Here is a 17,857-nt window from a genome sequence, read left to right as displayed (position 1 = left end):
CTCCTTCCTGCCCAGTTTGGTCCACTGTAAATAAAACTTGACAGGCTTTCTTAAATCAACTTAATAGCATGTAGCACAAGCGCTTTCAGATGCCCAGTAGCTAAACCACATCAGCTTTCTCAGGAAGCCTTCTAGCAAGAGGCGAAAATAATAACAGATACTGCCAAGAGGGCTGTATGCAAGAGAGCTGGTGGCCTTGAGTGACTCATGTCACAAGGCTCCATCTATCCATACTGGAAGGTCAAAAGTGGGAAGGAGCTGGACCTTTCATAGCCAGACTCAGGCCTCGGGCTTATGTGTGAAAGCCAGATGCTGTCATGTTGGAAGCAGATGAGAACACAGTTCTAATCGATCTGGAATCCTGATTAATTCCAGGTGGACCTCCCAGCAGCCTGGGGGAGCTGGTAGCTCAGAGCCCTCACAGGGTTTCATTACTAGTGTCACACTAGGCTGTGCAGAGCCTATGGGGCCTCAGTGCTTTTCATTTGGATTTCAAATAGGAGCTTTTTTTTTTTTTTTCTGGCCAGAGTTTTACAGAAGCTTTCTTAAAGGCAATTTCTCAGATAAATCAAAGACTATAATGGGAAAAGGGAGGAAGACTAAGAAAAGTTGAGGAGAGCAAGGTCTCAGTAGAAGACCTCAAGGTTCCTAAGAGCAATTTGATTAAATATAGTGTTTATAACTCTCATGTGGGGATTACTGGATGTCCTTAACCTGTAAGTGTAGTTTTATGACCCAGCAGATGGCTATCGATGGTCCATGTCATTTGAGAGAGAAGAAAATGCATTACCAGAACCCCAAGTAGTGTTTGTAGTGGCTACGCTTCAGGGGCACAGCATGAGCGTGTAACCACGTTTTAGGAACACCTGCCCATTTTCCAGGCCTGTTTCTCCAGGCTCCTTGTCAACTCTGTGCATTTCCCCTCATCCTTCCAATCAACCCTTCTCTCAGTATAGGAGAGTTAGTTTCTGCTCCTTGCAGACAAGACCCTGAACTAACAAAAACCCTAAAAGAACAACCTTTACTGCCAAAGGTGCTTTTTTCTGTCTAGTAGGCCAAATGGGCAAAAATATATATTGTCGTGTAACTAGGAAAGTATCAATTGAGGGAAGATGGTAAAATGCCCCTCCATGTGGTTAAATTAGCCAATAAGGAAAAACAGATGACTCCTTGTTCTCACCCTGGTCCTCAATTCAGGACCATAAAGTTTCACGAGGAGATGTGTCAACACCAAAACCAGATGCATTAATTCCCTTTATTTAAAAAACAAACCAAAAAAAAATATTAAGAAGAAAAAAGAATTCAAGGATAATAATGGTTGACTTAACGGTTTAGTTTTCATATACTTAGTACACTCACATTGTCAAGTATGTCACAAACCATGGTTGGTAAAAGTTTGCCATCTGAATTTATGTAATTAAAACTCATTTATCATGATACGCATTGAGGTACTTAGTAACATCAGGCTAAGGCCCCAACCCCCACACCCACCAAAAGTAAGGCCTTGAGTTAATATTCTTACCACCATCAGATAGAATTAAATTGCAAGTGCTCCCTGTTTTCCTAAAATATGTACTTCAGATATTATGACATGTAGCAAAATTCTATGGGGAAAAAAAAAATAGAAAATCAAACTTGGGATTCTGAATGTTGATTGAAATATGAGAAAATGATGTAATCATACATAAAAATCTATCAAGAGGTAAAAGGCACCTTCCTTCAATTTACATTTATATTAGTGAGTGGTGGTCAAATAGGACAGAATGGATTTGTTGGCTCAAGAAATAGAGGGGGTAAACCCTGCTATATACGTAAGATATGCTATCTTTAAATTTCCTTTTATCATAGCACCTGGTGCCACACTGCAGCAGTATGCTTGGCTGTGCTCTATCAGTGATCAAAACACAAAGGGTCCGGCTACTGTAATGCATATTACTTTATCTGCAAAAATAGACACTGATGCCTGATAATGAACCCCACCACCACTGTACCCCATTACCCCTGTAAAAACAGGCATAATTCCTCATCCTTCTTAAGGAGATGAATGGAATCCCAATTCACTAAATGGGATAAAAAGCTTTAAAAACGATCATCTTGAGGACAGACTTTTCTATGGCCCTACTCCCTGTTATCCTGGTACCCGGTAGCATTCTCTGCCAGGGGCAGCTCCGTAGGTTTATTCACTGACCAAAACTCTGTCGGCACAGGCACCCGAGATCACAGGACAACTTTTCCTTCTCAGGAACAGCTGGCTCCCAAACCTCCCAAAACCCAGAAGATTCCAATGACATTTTGGATAAAAAGATTAAAGAATACACTCTTCACTATGATATACGAGAGAAAAAAAATTCACTTACATAAAGATGGAAGAAGGAAAGGAAGGGAGTTAAAAGACTGGGCTGTAAGTGGCATTACATTTAAAATAAAAATTAAAGAAAAAAGATCACTACAAAGTAACATGTTTTTTACCCTAAGATTGAACAGGTAAATAGGTCGATGCTCTATTGACTTGTCCACAAGAATAGTTTCTCAGGAGCATTCTCCTGCCCTGTTCTCATTCACAGGGTTAAGGGGATAACTGCTTGGCTTGGTCTGTCCACACTCACTCCACGGCCTGAGGTTAATGCAGGCCCAGACGGAGAGCACACACAGAACCAGCTCTGTCCGTGTTCCCTTCTCCCACACGGCATGGTTTCTTACAGAGGCAAATGCCTGTCCCAGGAGAATCAGAACTTACCCACCATTACTCATAGGTAATTACAGAAATAAGGCAGATTTTAAAGCTCTAAAAATTCGAAGTCAACATTAATTTAGTTCTCATTACAACCAGCTAGTTATTAGATTTAGAGTAGGATTACATTTTTTTTTTCAAGTACGTACGTACTACACCCTAAATGGCTAAGCCATATACAATTCTGACACCAGATGGCTAAAACTCAATTCTGCAAGTATTTGTGTGCCTACTAGACATAAGAAAGTGACACTAGCTCATTCAAGAAAAAACAAAATTAATATTCACCTCATGAAATACCGGCTTTAATACTGATTCTATAAAATTATGATTTTAGGACATAATTTGACCTGCAGTATAATCAGATACTTGCTATAATATGGTTTATATTATAACAAGGATCACTGATAAATGTACAGTATGTGCTTCCAGTATGAAAAAGATTTGACATGTGACATATTCAAATATGATCTAATGATAAAGATTTGGGAGTTATATTAGCTTCACATACTGTTTCACTATTAGACCCATCTACCAAAACATGTACGTCCTTATTTGTAAAAATAAGTTTTATGTATTGATATGTGATATATAAAGACATTCATAGACAAGCATTCATACATTCTTATCTCTGAAGTCTCGCTTTGTTTTGGAAGCCAGAATATGAATGAATTAAAGATTTGCTATTATTCTTCATCATTTTCTTGTGACCTGGGTATTTTTTCACTATCACTGAGGCTAAATAGATAAAAAGACAATGTTTGTTTCTGTTCACAGTTGGTACGAACAAAATGAGTAATATCAAAATCTTAAAGCAGTGACTACGGACAGGGAGGCAAATAAAGGGGCAGGAGGACCTTTTTCTCTGTTGACACAGATATCTTTGCAGCTTCCCAGCCCATGTGCAGGATTATGGATTGCTCTCTAGTGTGTTTGGCAGCTGGGGTAGTGAGTCCAATTAAGGAGGTAGAGTGGAGAAAACGGCTCCAAGATCCTGTCTAACTCAGAATTTCCTTCAGGAGAGTCACACTCAACTGGGCCCAAACATCACCTGAAACGAAATTCAGAATTGGGAGCACCAAATCCTTATCCTGGCACTGTCCCTTATCTGGCTATGTGACCATGAACAAAACAAGGCATTTGGAGTTTTCGTTTATTCTTCTATAACAGGGAGATACTACTATTTGTCTCTCAGATGTTCTTACAGAACCAAGTGATTTCACGTGTGCACCTGGCACAGCCCCTGAGCTATAGCAGGTCTTCAATCAGTACTAGCCGGGTTCTACTTGAGAGGCTCCCAGGAGAGATGCGAGTTTGGAAGTCCCTCTGAGATCTGGATTTTAACCCAGCTGGGGTCTTAATCCAGACGCATGTGGAATCAAATGGGATTGCCAGGATAAGGCACAACTTGGCTGAGGGTCCTACCGTGACCTGGAGCTCAAATTGCCTTCAATTACTTTTGTAATGTCTCACTTCAAAGTAGCCTCAGATGTCAGGCACGAACGAGGGGAGCTAACAGGTGCTCTTCCTGGCTATGTGACACTGCACACCACCACTAAGGGAAACTGGCTATTATTTCAGTTGTGATATATTGATATTTTGGAGCCAGAATCCTAGGTGTCATATTACCTATATATAATTGTTTCTTCTTTTGTAGTCATTTAATTTCCATTTTCAACAATCCATGTCCGTTGGTTTATTATTTTCCTGTGACAGGATCACCTGGTTAAGATTACAAACTGCTCAAATCAGTGTCTGTATATATTTGATAGGTTTTTCATAGCATCCAGCAAACCAACAATAATATGTATGATTTGAGGAAAGTTACTATGATGATGAAAGAGTTCATAAAATTTACATGGTGGATGCTCAAGTATCAACTATAATGAAAACCACATACATTGAACAAAACCTATTTTCAAATTTTGGCTATAGTCCATGTTCTCCAAAGGAAAATGAGTACTGCAAATAGTCTTTAACTTTCCTTGGAAATGAGACACCAACGAAAGCTTAATGCACCCATTTAAGATATTTAGACTACGCTCATTGCTTTTCCCTCAGTGACGTCTTAGAAAAGTAACGATTATACCCCTCAGGCCCTAGAATAAACGAAAAGGTTAAGTCATTCCATTCAACAATGTCCAAATAAGATGTTTGTGTGAGCCTTCTTTTTAAAACTAAAGAGTCTCCTACCTCCTTAAAGTTGTCAAATGCTGATAAAATGATTTCATGCCCGCCTCTGACAAGACAAACGGCTGCCAACAGTTCTAACACAAGGGCTTTTGTTCTGTCAAAACAAGAAGAAAAAAGAAAAACACAAATCAGTGAAAGTGACAAGACGAATCAGCTGTTCCTTGCCTCCAAAATGAATACGACAATAAAATATTTGTCCATGTATGTTTTTTAAACTTTTACTAACTAAAGTATAATCATATTAAAGTACATTTTTAAACCTTTACCTACATCTATATTTGTGATTTATCAAGGGTAGCAAAGTTGGAAAGCATGTTTCCCACTCCCCAAATTATTAGGTTGGTGTAAAAGTAATTGCAGTTTAAAAGGTTAAAAAATTATTGCAAAAACCATGATTACTTTTGCACCAACCTAATACAAATCACTCTGTAATGAAAATCGATTCTGGAAAGACTAGTCTTTTAGTCCTATCATCAGATGACTCAGCACAATCTGATTGAAAAATTTTTACTGATGAGTTAAAGACAATAAGCAACTTGGGGATATTGAGGAAAACAACCCATTGGTTAAATATTTTCTCTGGTTTTAGAGTCAGAGATAAAACATTTGCCAAAAGAGTTCAAAATTAACTGAAATTAATGTCCTACATTTCAAATCTGCTAATTTGCACATGGCCCCTACAAATTCTTTATGACAATGCTAGTTTCTATCCTTTCTTCTTCCTATTCAGGAGATCTGAAAGGAGCTGGATTACAGCTCTGCTAACACAAGAATATTTTCTCTGACTCAAAAAAACTCATGTGAAATATTTTTAGAAGGAGAACCTAGAGATACATTCCAAGTTTTCAAATACAACGTCAAGGACAGCATTGTTTCTTCATCATAAGATCACTTTAGTATTTAATCTTTTTTCTGGAATAAAAGCTATTACCAACCTCTAAACAAAGACTGTTCTGATAATCTACAATGTCAATTGTCTTAAGAAAAATGAATAATGACTTCCCTGTAGTGGAAAGCAGGGATAGAATAGCATGACTACTTCGGATTCTAGCAAATTAAGGAAGCAATCACAAAGTTGAAAAAGCTTTAATCAGGGGAATTTTGAAATAATAATGTCAACATCTAAATAGGACTTCATGGTTTGCATTGCATTCCAAATCAGAAAGGATCTAATTTATAATCAGATTTTTTGTTATTGAATTAACAGATTTCAGCTACACAGTCTATACAGAGATATCTGAATAACACATGTGAAATGCAGAATGCCTCACAAGAACGGAAAACACTTTAGAATGACTAAAAGAAACTGATAAGACAGGCTTCTAGAAGTAATCTGTGATGTGTATTATATATATGGCACTGGCATTTACAGAAAAGTGAGTATAAAACGAAATCTGCATATACAATTATTTTTTTGTGTTTCTTCTTTTTGGTACTAAAAGCTACATATGTAAATGTTGCAAGTGAAGTGTGGACAAGGGATAATGGTTTTAGATAGATTTTGGCAATAGTTGGTGTAGCTAAGTGTGTATCAGTCCTGGCAATCTGGCATCCTCATGCCTCCCTACCATATTTGGCTAAATTTGCAAGGATGCTGAGAACTTGGCCTCGAAAGGAATAAAAGCTTAAAGAAAGGGTGAAGAAGGACTAGCGTTGTCACCAGTTGCTCAACTCTGCCACATGTAAGAATATACCTTAGCTGATCTACATACAAAGCCAAGGAGTCTACTGGCAATCTCATTTCACAGAGTCGCACTTGCGAGTTTCCAAACTCTAACTTGGTTAAGTGTCAACTAGCTCTCTTCTTTCTCTAGTTAGATTCACACTTGTACGTTACAAATCAAACTCACCTTGGATTCTTGTTGTTCAAGCTTAGTGCAATCTCATTGACAGCATGTGGATGAGACATGACCATGTTGAAACCATACTGAAATTAATGTGGGAAAAACAAAGCATTAGGAGTCAACTTAGGGGACAGTCAATGTTGATTAAAAACAAAAACCTGAAGTTTTTTCTTCTTTTTTTTTTTTTTTTAGCTTATAAGACATTTATTTCTCATAGGTCTGAAGGCTGGGAAGTCGAGGAAGAGGGTGCCAACAGATAAGATGTTTGGTGAAAGCCCTCTTCTGGGTTGTGGATGCTGAGTTTAGTGTCCTCAGTTGGTGGAAGGGGGAAAACATGAAGTTTCTACCTAATGTCATTTTTACCATCATAAATGCATTTATGTGTCTAGTACATCAGTGTCTAAATGTATTTTCCAGAAAAACTCCAGGAATGATGTTACTATCAAGGGAGCCTATTTCCATTCTTTATGAATGAACTATGTGTTTCTCTTTATTAAAATGGTGAAAAGGCTCCAATCCAGCCCAGTGATTCTCAATCTTGGCTGTTCATTCAAATCACCTGAAAGAGTAAACAAAACAAAACTGATTCTCCAGGACCCACCCCAGGTTAACTTATGCTGACTCTCAATGACAGGACCCTGACATCTAAATTTTCCTTCAGCTTTCAGAGTGATTCCAGTATACTGCCAGGTTGACAACCAATGTATATACTCCCTTATCTGGGCAATGGCCAACAGGACCTAAAGCCAAGGAAAACCTGCATTGCTCTGAGGCATGTTACCTCATCCTTCTATAAAATGAAGTTCATTAAGAGGCTCAGGAATCATTCTTGATTCTACTGAGCTGACAGATTTTTTCCTTCTCCTCCAAACTCACTTTCAGCTCATGGCCTTATTTCCAATTATAGTAATATAAGAAGAAAAAAAACTTCCAAGGGCTGCTGCCACCATGTGACTCCTCCCACATAGATCTGTGCCTTACCTCCTCTCCTCTTCCTAAAGATGAACTCTCCCACTTGGCTCCGATCTGAGGCCAATCCCTCCACTTGGGTCCTTGACCCCATTTCCTCTCACCTGCTCAAGTGTGTTATATGCTGCAGCAATTCTATTACTCCCCATCGTTACTTTTCTCTGATTCATTACTATTAACATAAAAACATGATGCAAATAATCTTATCCTAACTAACAACAACCACATCTCTCTTGACCCTGCAACCAGTGTCCAGCTACTGCCTCATTTCTCGGCTACCCTTCACAGCAAAACTCTAGCACTCACAGCCTTCTTCCTCTCCTCCTGTTCTCTCCTGAAACCATTACAATCAGGCATTTCATCACCACCACTCCAGTGAAACTGTGCCAAGATCACCAATGACCCACACTTCGCTAGAACCAATGGCCACCTCTCACTCCTCATCTTCCATGACTGGACACCAGTGAGCACTCTCTTCTCAAAACATGTCCTGTATGTGGCATCTACGACCCCAGCTACTTCTCAGTCTCTCTAGCTAGTCTTTCCTGATCTCTGACATTTAAACAGAGTGCCCCAGGGTTATTTGGGACCTCTTCATTTCTTTGTCTACCTTTGTTGATCGCATCACTTCCCTGATTTTATATACCATCTATTCACTCGCAAATGTGCACCTCCAGCCCAGACTGCCTTAAACCCCAGCCTGCCATATCTGACCACCTACGTATAGTCTCTATTTGGATGTCAATGGACATCTCTAAGTTAACGTCCCCAAAACAGAACTCCTAATCATGTGTCCCAAATCTGCTCATCCTGCAGCCTTCCCCATCTTCGTAGATGGCAGCTCCATCTCACAGGTGCCCAGGACAAACACCCTCCAGTCCCCACCACACAGCCAATGCTATGGTCTTTACCATCAAAATAAAACCAGAATCTGCCCACGTCTCGTCATTTCTACTCCTACAATCCTGGTCCACACCACCATCAACACTCACTTAAATGAATGCAAACGCCCCCTAAATGGTCTACCTCCTACTGTCTTTGCCTCCGAAGGTCAACCCTAAACACAGACGTCGGCATGATCCTGTCAGACCAAATCACATTTTCCCTCAGAACCTTTTAACAGCTTTTCACTCATCGCAAAGCCGGTGTCCTTTCTTCACTGGCTTATAAAGGTACAGTCAGGACCCCCTCTTAGCTACAGATTGCATTTTCTACTTGTTCTCTCTCTCACTCATTCTGATCCATCCAACCTGTGCCTTGAGCACACCAGACTTATTCCTGCCTTGGGACCTTTGGACTTGTTTTTCTCAGCCTAGACTCTTCTTTCCCTAACATCCCTTATCTTGTTCCCTCATTCAAGTTGTGATTAAATGTTATCTTCTCGGTGACACTTTCCTGGCTGACCTATTTAAAACTGCACACACACTTTCATCGCTTCCCATTCCTATTTCCTGATTATTTTTTCTACAGTACTTAGTAATAGTTCTCTGGAGCCAGTCTTCCTGGCTTCAAATCGGACTCCACTACTTATTAGCCATAGAATCCGGGGCAAATTACTTAACTTCTCTGTCTCGTCTCTCAGCTTCCTCATCAATAAAATGAGGAGAGTAATATTACCCATCTCACAGGACTATTATGAGACTTACATTAATTAATAGGTTGAAAAGCACCAGACCTCTAGGAAGCACTAGATCAATATTAGCTTTCATTCTTCCTCACCACTATACTCTGGAATGCTATACAGTTTACCAATTTATTTGTTTATCATCTGTCTCCCTCACTAGAAAGTAAGTTCTCATGTGTTTAATACTGCATTCCCTATGCCTGCATTCCCTAGAACAGCAGCTATCTAACAATGCTCAAAAAAATATTGACTGTAAAAAAAAGAATAAATGTATGTGTCCATTACTGAATTCAATTCAGCACTGTGATGTCGGGTTTGAACTTGATAACTGACCTGCTATGTAGGTATTTATTTTCCATTTGTACTTGGGCCCACCTGTGACATCCTCATCAATGGAAATCAAATTTTATTTTTATATGTGAATAATGTTTTTCTAATTCTCACCCCTGGTTTGCTAATCTAACTACACCTTTGACCCTGTCAGTTCACCCTGGACATTCCAGACTCTATCTGCCACTTTCTTGTTAGGATTAATCCAACCCACACACTTGCTGTCTCTCCCAGTGTTTCTCAGAGTGGGGATAACCTGACACAATCACCTGAGGCAGGAGTCTGCACTTCTAACGAGACTCCTCCAGGCACTGCTGATAAAGCTTAGGAACCACGAGGTCCAACAGACAGTCACTGTAACTTCTTGCCTGTCCACCATGTAAGCCTTTGAGAAGCACTGACCTCCCCACTGCGTGTGTCTCTTCATTCCTAGTGTTCTAAAGGTGTCCCATTACTGCCTACAACCAAAGGCTCCTCTGTCTTTAACGGTCACAAACATTTACCAAGTAATCTAGATGAGTTTATCTCTAGGTGACCATCTAGTTTATCTAAAGGTGAACATCTTCCCTTTAAAAATATCATACATACTAATTAAAATATGAGAACAGTGGGTTACATCTTGAGCATCGGAACAAACCAGACGTTTCCTTTTCAACAGAGTCTCATTAAATCCTGATATTTACTTCAGGTAGAAATACTACAAGGAAACCAAAAAGAACAAGATCGGAGTCTGACAAGTTCAGATTGTTTTAAAAGATTAGAAACACAGACATACCTGATAATTCATGATGGCGCGTAAACACATGATACAGACATGGACGTCATCTTTCTTACTCACTAATCTTGAATTTTTCAAGGTTCTTCTGCTCGGCAAAGTATTGTATCTACAAATAAAAGGGATAGATTCTATAAAACTATAAATTACTCTGACCATAGGCACATGCAGTGGAAAAAAGGGGCATTGTTCTCTACCTTTACCTGCACCTAAAGGAGGACAGCAAGTCAAGACCACCACCAGCAAACCCATCACCACACAGCTATTTCCATAGACTGTGAGGCCAGCGGGACTTTGATGTACACAGGTCATTATCGTGACAGGCGAGTTAGCCATGGACAAGGAAACTCCACTTCTCTCACAGCATGGAACAAACCAGACTGTAGGTGGGGTTCATCAACAACCCCAGCTCCTAATAAGTAGGCCAAGCCAGAGTTGCAGAGGGGACCTAAGGCAACACTCACACGGACTGCATTTGCCAGTAAATGAAGGAGTGAAACTTAGCTCATGTACAGCCCTCCAATCGCTGACACAGTTTAAACAGCCCCTTGCTGTGAGTGCTCTCACAAGTCGCTGCTGCAGCGTTTAAGCCAAGGCCCTGTCCTAGATTAGCAACTTTGACATCGGCCTGTGATATGACACCTCAACAATGTGCATAACCTTAATAGTATGCAAATGCCTCCACAGACTGATTCCTCACCGAAACTGAAACTTAGGTGGAAACATGCTGCTATTTCACAGGGTGAAGACGTTTCAGCGGTAAGATGCATTCTAGTGACCCTACATTGCTAAGCCTTAGAGGTTCTGCTTGGAGCTTCATCAGAGCCTGCAAGTAGTAAAGAAGTGACAACATGGTGCAAGTAGAGAAGATGACAACACTGACGGCTTTAACATGAGTTTCAAATTACTGCCTCAGAGTGCAGTTTTCTCTGCAACTCCAAGCCTGAAATAAAAGCAAATTTCAAAAGTCGTCAACTACTTTCCCATAGACAGTGAAGGACAGAAATGCTCCCCAAAATAAGCTTTCCTTCTTCTTGAACTGAACTAATGAAAAAAAAATTAAAGGAAGTTATGATTAATATTAACTCCTTTCAAAAGTCCTACAGGTGCAGGCTAAGAGTTGAAAACTGAATTGACAGTTTTGTCTGAAACTGCTGAGCTGAGAGCCCTTTTACATTTTATTTTTTATTCAAAAACTTATCAAATGGAAGATGATTCTTTCATATGAGCCCACTAATGTGCCACATCAATTTTTGATGAACACTTCAGTGAGTCACTTGCCTCAATATACCAGAGTGTACAGAATTAGTTTGCTCAAGCTAGTTAGAAGAAGAACGTGTTATTCAAGGAATTACTTCATTCACACTGAGAAATGAAATTTCAGCAATGGAAGTTGGCCTAATTCATTTCGGAATGCAAAAACAAAGTTAAGAAAACAAATTCAGATTTCGGTGTTAGTTAAACCCAATTTCAGCATCTAAAATACAACCTTAAAATGTATCACTTCACCATACCCCAGCCTGACCAGGACTGCTAAGACACCTGATGGAGATCTCACAGAGACTCATGCACCTTCAAACAACAGCCACACACCAGTTTGACCCAAGAACACGTCATCTTCCCAGTCGCATCAGAAGTTCTTTCACTTCCTCTATCTTTCTTAATTTATTTTAACCTCAGTTTTGTATTTCTTTAGTGGAATCACTTGTTAGGTATATAACAATTGATTAGAGAAATAGCTGTCATTATTAATTGAAAGGAATGGCTACTAGTGTAAAAGTATCTACCATGTTTCCCCGAAAATAAGACCTAGCCGGACCCACCAGCTCTAATGCGTCTTTTGGAGCAAAAATTAATGTAAGACCCAGTCTTATATTATATAAGATGTGGTATTATATTATATTATATTATATTATATTATATTATATTATATTATATTATATATTATTATACCCGGTCTTATATTATATTATATTAAAATAAGACCGGGTCTTATGTTAATTTTTGCTCCAAAAGACACATTAGAGCTGATGGTCCAGCTAGGCTTTATTTTCAGGGAAACACGGTAAGATTAATACAGGGGTTATTAATATAATTATCTACTGCTTCCTGAACTAGATGGTAAGGCCGTGAGGGCAGAAACAGCATATTTATATTTCATTTTTCCTTAGCACTTAGTAGAGTCTAGCATAAATAGTAGATATTTAATAAAACCAACTCTGGGGCTTCAACAAAAGATTTGGTTTGATTTTCTATGGCTGGTAGAAAGCGCCAGAAGCCAATTCTTCTGGATTGATCTCTGTATTCAGGTGTCCTTATTGTGGTAAAGTGTTCGTCCTAATTCTGTTGGTAATTTGGAGTCACTTTCGAAGAGTCTATTAAAACTAGCTTCACAGGGATGGGGTTTTGGACAGTGTCACCATCGTGCATTGGAGCTGCATGCACATTATATATATGTAAAATAAACTCAAACACAGTACACACACCTGCACAGCACAATATGGTGGAGTGAGGACAGTCACGCCTTCTTAAAGCAGAACACTTTTTTTCTGCAAAGCATCATACTTCAAATTCCTATATAGTGAACCTTTACTCAATCAAGCCAGATTTGACTAAGTTAATATAGACATACTCTCTGTAACTGTCTTTAAGCATATAACAGTTGTTTTTAAATGGGACTGTAATTCAAGAAGTAAATATAAAAGTAATGGATAAATTATGGGATGAGTATAGTAAAGGTGACATGACAATGAACATAACTGAACTGAATATGAAATATTACCAGTGTAGATTTAAAACATACCTGTCTTACTGTCCTTTGAGTGGTGGAACTACGTGATACTTTCATTCATTATTTTTGTCTATATTTAAAATTTTCAACCATGGATGTGTATTAGCCTCCAAATAAAGAAAAAAAAATCACATAAAAAAATGAACTCTTGTGGATGGTCTAGGTTTAGATTCCCCTAAAGACAGAAGGCTAACTGGAGAATGTGGTCATAATGCTTTTTCCACTTCAATCACTCTACGGAATGTTACCTAGAAGGTGTAGAGCTGGTCCTGATCTACCCACAGCTGAAGGTTTCTGTGATGAGGCCAAATTCCACAACACAGGTAACAAAAAAACTAAGTATCATCAGAAAAATTAAGCTTTGAAAATCTTTTTCCCTGGTGCTGCAAACGTCCACCTGGATGTCAGTAAGCCTGAATACAATGATTAACACTTTCCGTAGAAAAAGTTCAGGGTAACTGATTAGTGCCACAGAACTCTACTGAGTGTGTGTATCACGCTGATTCCCTTAGGTAAGGTTGGGAAATCACAGCAACAATCAGTCACCAATTAAAAATTCAAACAGCTCAAATGAAACTAATTACAACCGTCAAATATTGTATGTACAAGGTGCTGTTGCATATTCATGATAACACTAGTAAATACGATTCAATGTACTATCTCTGAAAAGGTAGATCAGGCAGCCTGCATCCGGGTCTGACACAGACCTCAGGCTGAGCTATCATCACCTTTTCCAAGCACTGACCATCCTAAATTAGCTATCTGAATGTACTTCCCACAAAGACTTGCACTGTACAGGGATTCAGCTAATGGCTCGGTAGGAGGTATGGGTGCCTCTGTGGTAAACTAATACCCTTGGCACAGTTCTATTACAGAATTACATAAAGTGAAACCAATTCCTATAATATTTTCTTCTTGAAGCTATTATGAGACTTCATACAAAACAGAGACAATTTGAACAGAGCCAGATTGAGACTGTGCCTTCAGTTCATCGTGTATTAAAAAGGCTCCAGTGAGAAGCAGCACGGGTTTCTGCATGGTCTCCTATGGATAACTGAGGCAGAAGAACTTTAGTCGTGTCCCATGTAAGATGCCTTGAGTGATCCCAGACACGGTCAACAGCTAATGGTGCATGTTCCTTTACCTAACACTTGAAATTGGCTTCCTCTCTAGTAGTTCTGAAATCTCATGGTACATCATACTTAACCTAGGATGAGGAGGGAAAAGAGGGGCTTGGAAAGAGCTTCTATTCCATTCATCCCTCTACACTGGCTGCCAGGCTGATGGTCTGCACTATGATTATGGAGCTACCGGTTTCCAAGGCTGCTGTGGAACTCAAGAGGGAGGGAGGGGAAGTGCATGCATTAGAACACCACAAAGCTAGCTGTTCTTACTTAGATTCACTTGTTTTTTCTGAATAGAGGCTCCCCAGATTGCAGTGAGACTTTAATTTCTAGAGTATTGAAAAAGTTGATTCTGGCATATTTTGCCAGTTTTCTCTTTGCTTTTATGGATGAGAGCATTTACGGAGGTCCTTACGCCACCATCTGCCCAATGTACTCATTCTGAAGTGTAACCGTTCCTTCAAGCTGATGGGAACAGGTTTCATGAGGTTCTGAAATAATTAGGTCTCCCTGGTGTCTTGGGGCAGGTTCCCTGAGATGTGGAGATCGAAGAGAACTCCCTTGGATTCCAAAGGAAAAAGCAAGAGAATAAAATATGTATGGAATAATTGTGACCTAATGCCTGGACCACTGGGGCAGACTAACTAAATGCCGTTCTGAGACCCTTTCATGTTCCAACAGGCAAGCAGAGCTTTGAGGCTCTGGAAATCTAGACACACAAGAGGGGTTTCTCAGTGACAGAAAGTAGTCCTGAGTCTAATTTTTGGAGCTCCTGCCATGTGTAGGAAAAATAATGAGGAAGACATATTCAGGGCTGCTTTTTGAGGTCTCAAGATTTTAAGGAAATCCTGTTTTCTTAAGAAGCCATTTTGACAGAAACCTTGAGAAACTAATACCACCAAATTTCTCAGGCCCTCTTCACCATCAACTTTGAGAATTGCCTGATATCTTGCCAAGCACTGAACTAAAACTAAACGTTACCCCATCATTCAAAGATGAGACACTATCTGAGAGTGGCTAACAATTAGAATTCACAACTTCCATAAATATGAAAAGAAATAGGTTCTAAAACTGTTTTTCTATCAAAACCAAACAGAAATGACTCTAACCACTTGTATTAATGTTATGCACCAGTAGTTATATGAAATAATAATAAATGAAGAAGTTATAAGTCAATGTGAGTATGAGTAACAGGCATAAAAACTAAGTGATTTTCCCAAATAGCTTTTAAGCAACCTATACAAAACATTTCCTGTCTAGTACTATGGTGACAACTCCCAACTGAGCCACCTCGTTCACGTGTGGCAATGACTCTGAGAAGCACGTAGTGAGCAGCTCAACCCGCATAGACAGCTGTGGCCGCAGATGCTACAAGGAAAAAAGGTACTTCTGTTTTGAAAGCCTTTAAGAACGATTGATGAGTGAGCGCCAACCAGACGACTTACTCTAATAAATGACAAGACATGTAAAGTCTGAATTTTTGACTCCAGAAGGCTAAAGGAATGGCAAGGCCAGCAAAGGAAACCTGGGGAAGTAGCTCTCTCGGCTCTGCATGACCACAAAACAGATACACAAGAATTTCGCTTGCCAAGTATAGGTTAGTAGCCTGAGTTATACATAACGCCTGTTAGAGTTCCAGTTAGAGTCTGATTTTGCTGTCTTTAAACCACTACTAATTGTAAGGGAGTTTGAAAAGGAAGCTACAATAATTTTGAAGTAGTTCTTCATGTTTAGGAATATAACAGACAAGTCGGACTATATAAAACTAAAAAGCTTCTTCTGCACAGTACAGAAAACAATTTCAGTGAAAAGGTAACCTACAGAATGGGAGAAAATATTTCCCATATATCTGATAAGGAGTTAATATGGAAAATACATAAGAAACTCCTACAACTCAAGAAATCAAATAACCCAAGTAAAGAACGGGCAAAGGACTTGAATAAACATTTTTCCGAAGACTACGGCCAAAAGGTATATAAAAAGACGCTCAACATCATTAATCATCAGAGAAATGCAAATCAAAATCACAATGAGATAATCAGCTTACACCTGTCAGGATGGCCACTTTCAAAGAAATAAGAGATAACAAGTGCTTGCAAGGCTGTGGAGAAAGGGGGACCCCTGTATACTGTTGGTAGGAATGTAAACTGGTATAAGCACTATGGAAAATCATACATGAACATTCCTCAAAAAATTACAAATACAACTGCTATGACCTGATCCAGCAATGCCACTTCTGAGTATTTATCCAAAAGAATTAAAATCAGGATCTCAAAGAGATAGCTGCGCTCTCATGTTCATGCAGCATTATTCACAATAGCTAGTAAGATGCAGAAACAACCTAAAAGTCTACCAACAGATGAATGAATAAAGAAAAAGTGGTAAATACGTACAATGGATTCTTATATTATTCAACCTTCAAAAATAAGAATAGCCTGCAATATTCAACAACACGGATGAACCTTGAGGATGTCATGCTAAGTGAAATAAGCCAATTACAAAAGGACAAATGCTGTATGATATTTTTTATGTGAGTTATCTAAAATATTCCAACTCGTAGAAGCAGAGAGTAGAATGGTGGGTGCTAGAGGCCAAGGGAGATCAAAATGAGGAGTTGCTAACCAACAGGTATAAAATTTCAGTTATACAAGGAGAATAAATTATAGAGATCTACTATACAGCATCATGGCTATAGTTAACAATACTGTATGTATTATACACTTAAAATTTTGTTAAGAGGGCAGATCACATGTTAAGTGTTCTTATCACAGTGAAAAGCAAAAGCAATACATTAAAAAATAACAATGGGTGAAAAATATGAGAATAAATTATAAGTAGTGTGTCTATGATAATTCTGGGAGTACAGGAAAAAGACCAAAAGCTACATGTGATCAAATACTGAACTTGTTCAGAGATCTGTATATGCAAAGCACCAAGCGCTTAATAACTAACACCAAAATGGAAGCTGCTGTTCACTCAGTGATGCCTTGAAATCAATCGATCACTTATCTATTATTTTAACATATACTTATTTCTAGACATTTAGAAATTTTCAATTTTCTTGCATGTAGGTAGGTTATGCATATCTGCCTCTCCCTCTGAGCCTGTATTATCCACAGACAATGTATTACTGCAGAACCTTGAATGAACATTTCCTGAACTGACCTAACCAGGCTTTCCCACAGGCTGGCAAAAAATAAAAATAAAATAAAAAATAAAAAAAAAATAAAAAATGCCAACATTTGTGAGATTTGTAATATCAAGATCCTAATAGCAGTAAGAAAAAAATAAGGTACATATTTTTTCTCTTACAAAAAGCATTTTCAAATAGTCTATTCAGATATCAAACGAATATCTACCTATAAATAAAGAACAGTAATTATAACTCCCTTGAAAGTTAATATAAGAGTTCAACCCAACTGGAATGCAATGCCAACTGAGTATGTCACATAATTTGGCATAATCATACTAGTTTT

General features: G+C 38.8%; 1 protein-coding gene across 12 annotated transcripts in view; it reads right to left on the bottom strand.

The window, feature by feature from the left end:
- FMNL2 (formin like 2) overlaps positions 1–17,857 on the bottom strand; it is a 281,040-nt gene that overhangs the window by 54,418 nt on the left and 208,765 nt on the right. For all 12 annotated transcript variants that reach the window (XM_074336414.2, XM_074336391.2, XM_074336408.2 and 9 more), the window contains 3 exons: positions 10,467–10,575; positions 6,775–6,851; positions 4,925–5,018 (listed from right to left, as the gene is read on the bottom strand). In XM_074336414.2, coding sequence (XP_074192515.1) covers positions 4,925–5,018; positions 6,775–6,851; positions 10,467–10,575 — 280 coding nt within the window. The remainder of the gene's footprint in view (positions 1–4,924; positions 5,019–6,774; positions 6,852–10,466; positions 10,576–17,857) is intronic.

The sequence above is a fragment of the Rhinolophus sinicus genome, chromosome 17, assembly GCF_057876585.1.
Source record: "Rhinolophus sinicus isolate RSI-liver-muscle chromosome 17, RSI-T2T, whole genome shotgun sequence".
NCBI lineage: Eukaryota > Metazoa > Chordata > Mammalia > Chiroptera > Rhinolophidae > Rhinolophus > Rhinolophus sinicus.
Note: the sequence above shows the minus strand (reverse complement) of the source record. Positions and strands in the feature narration are given on the sequence as shown.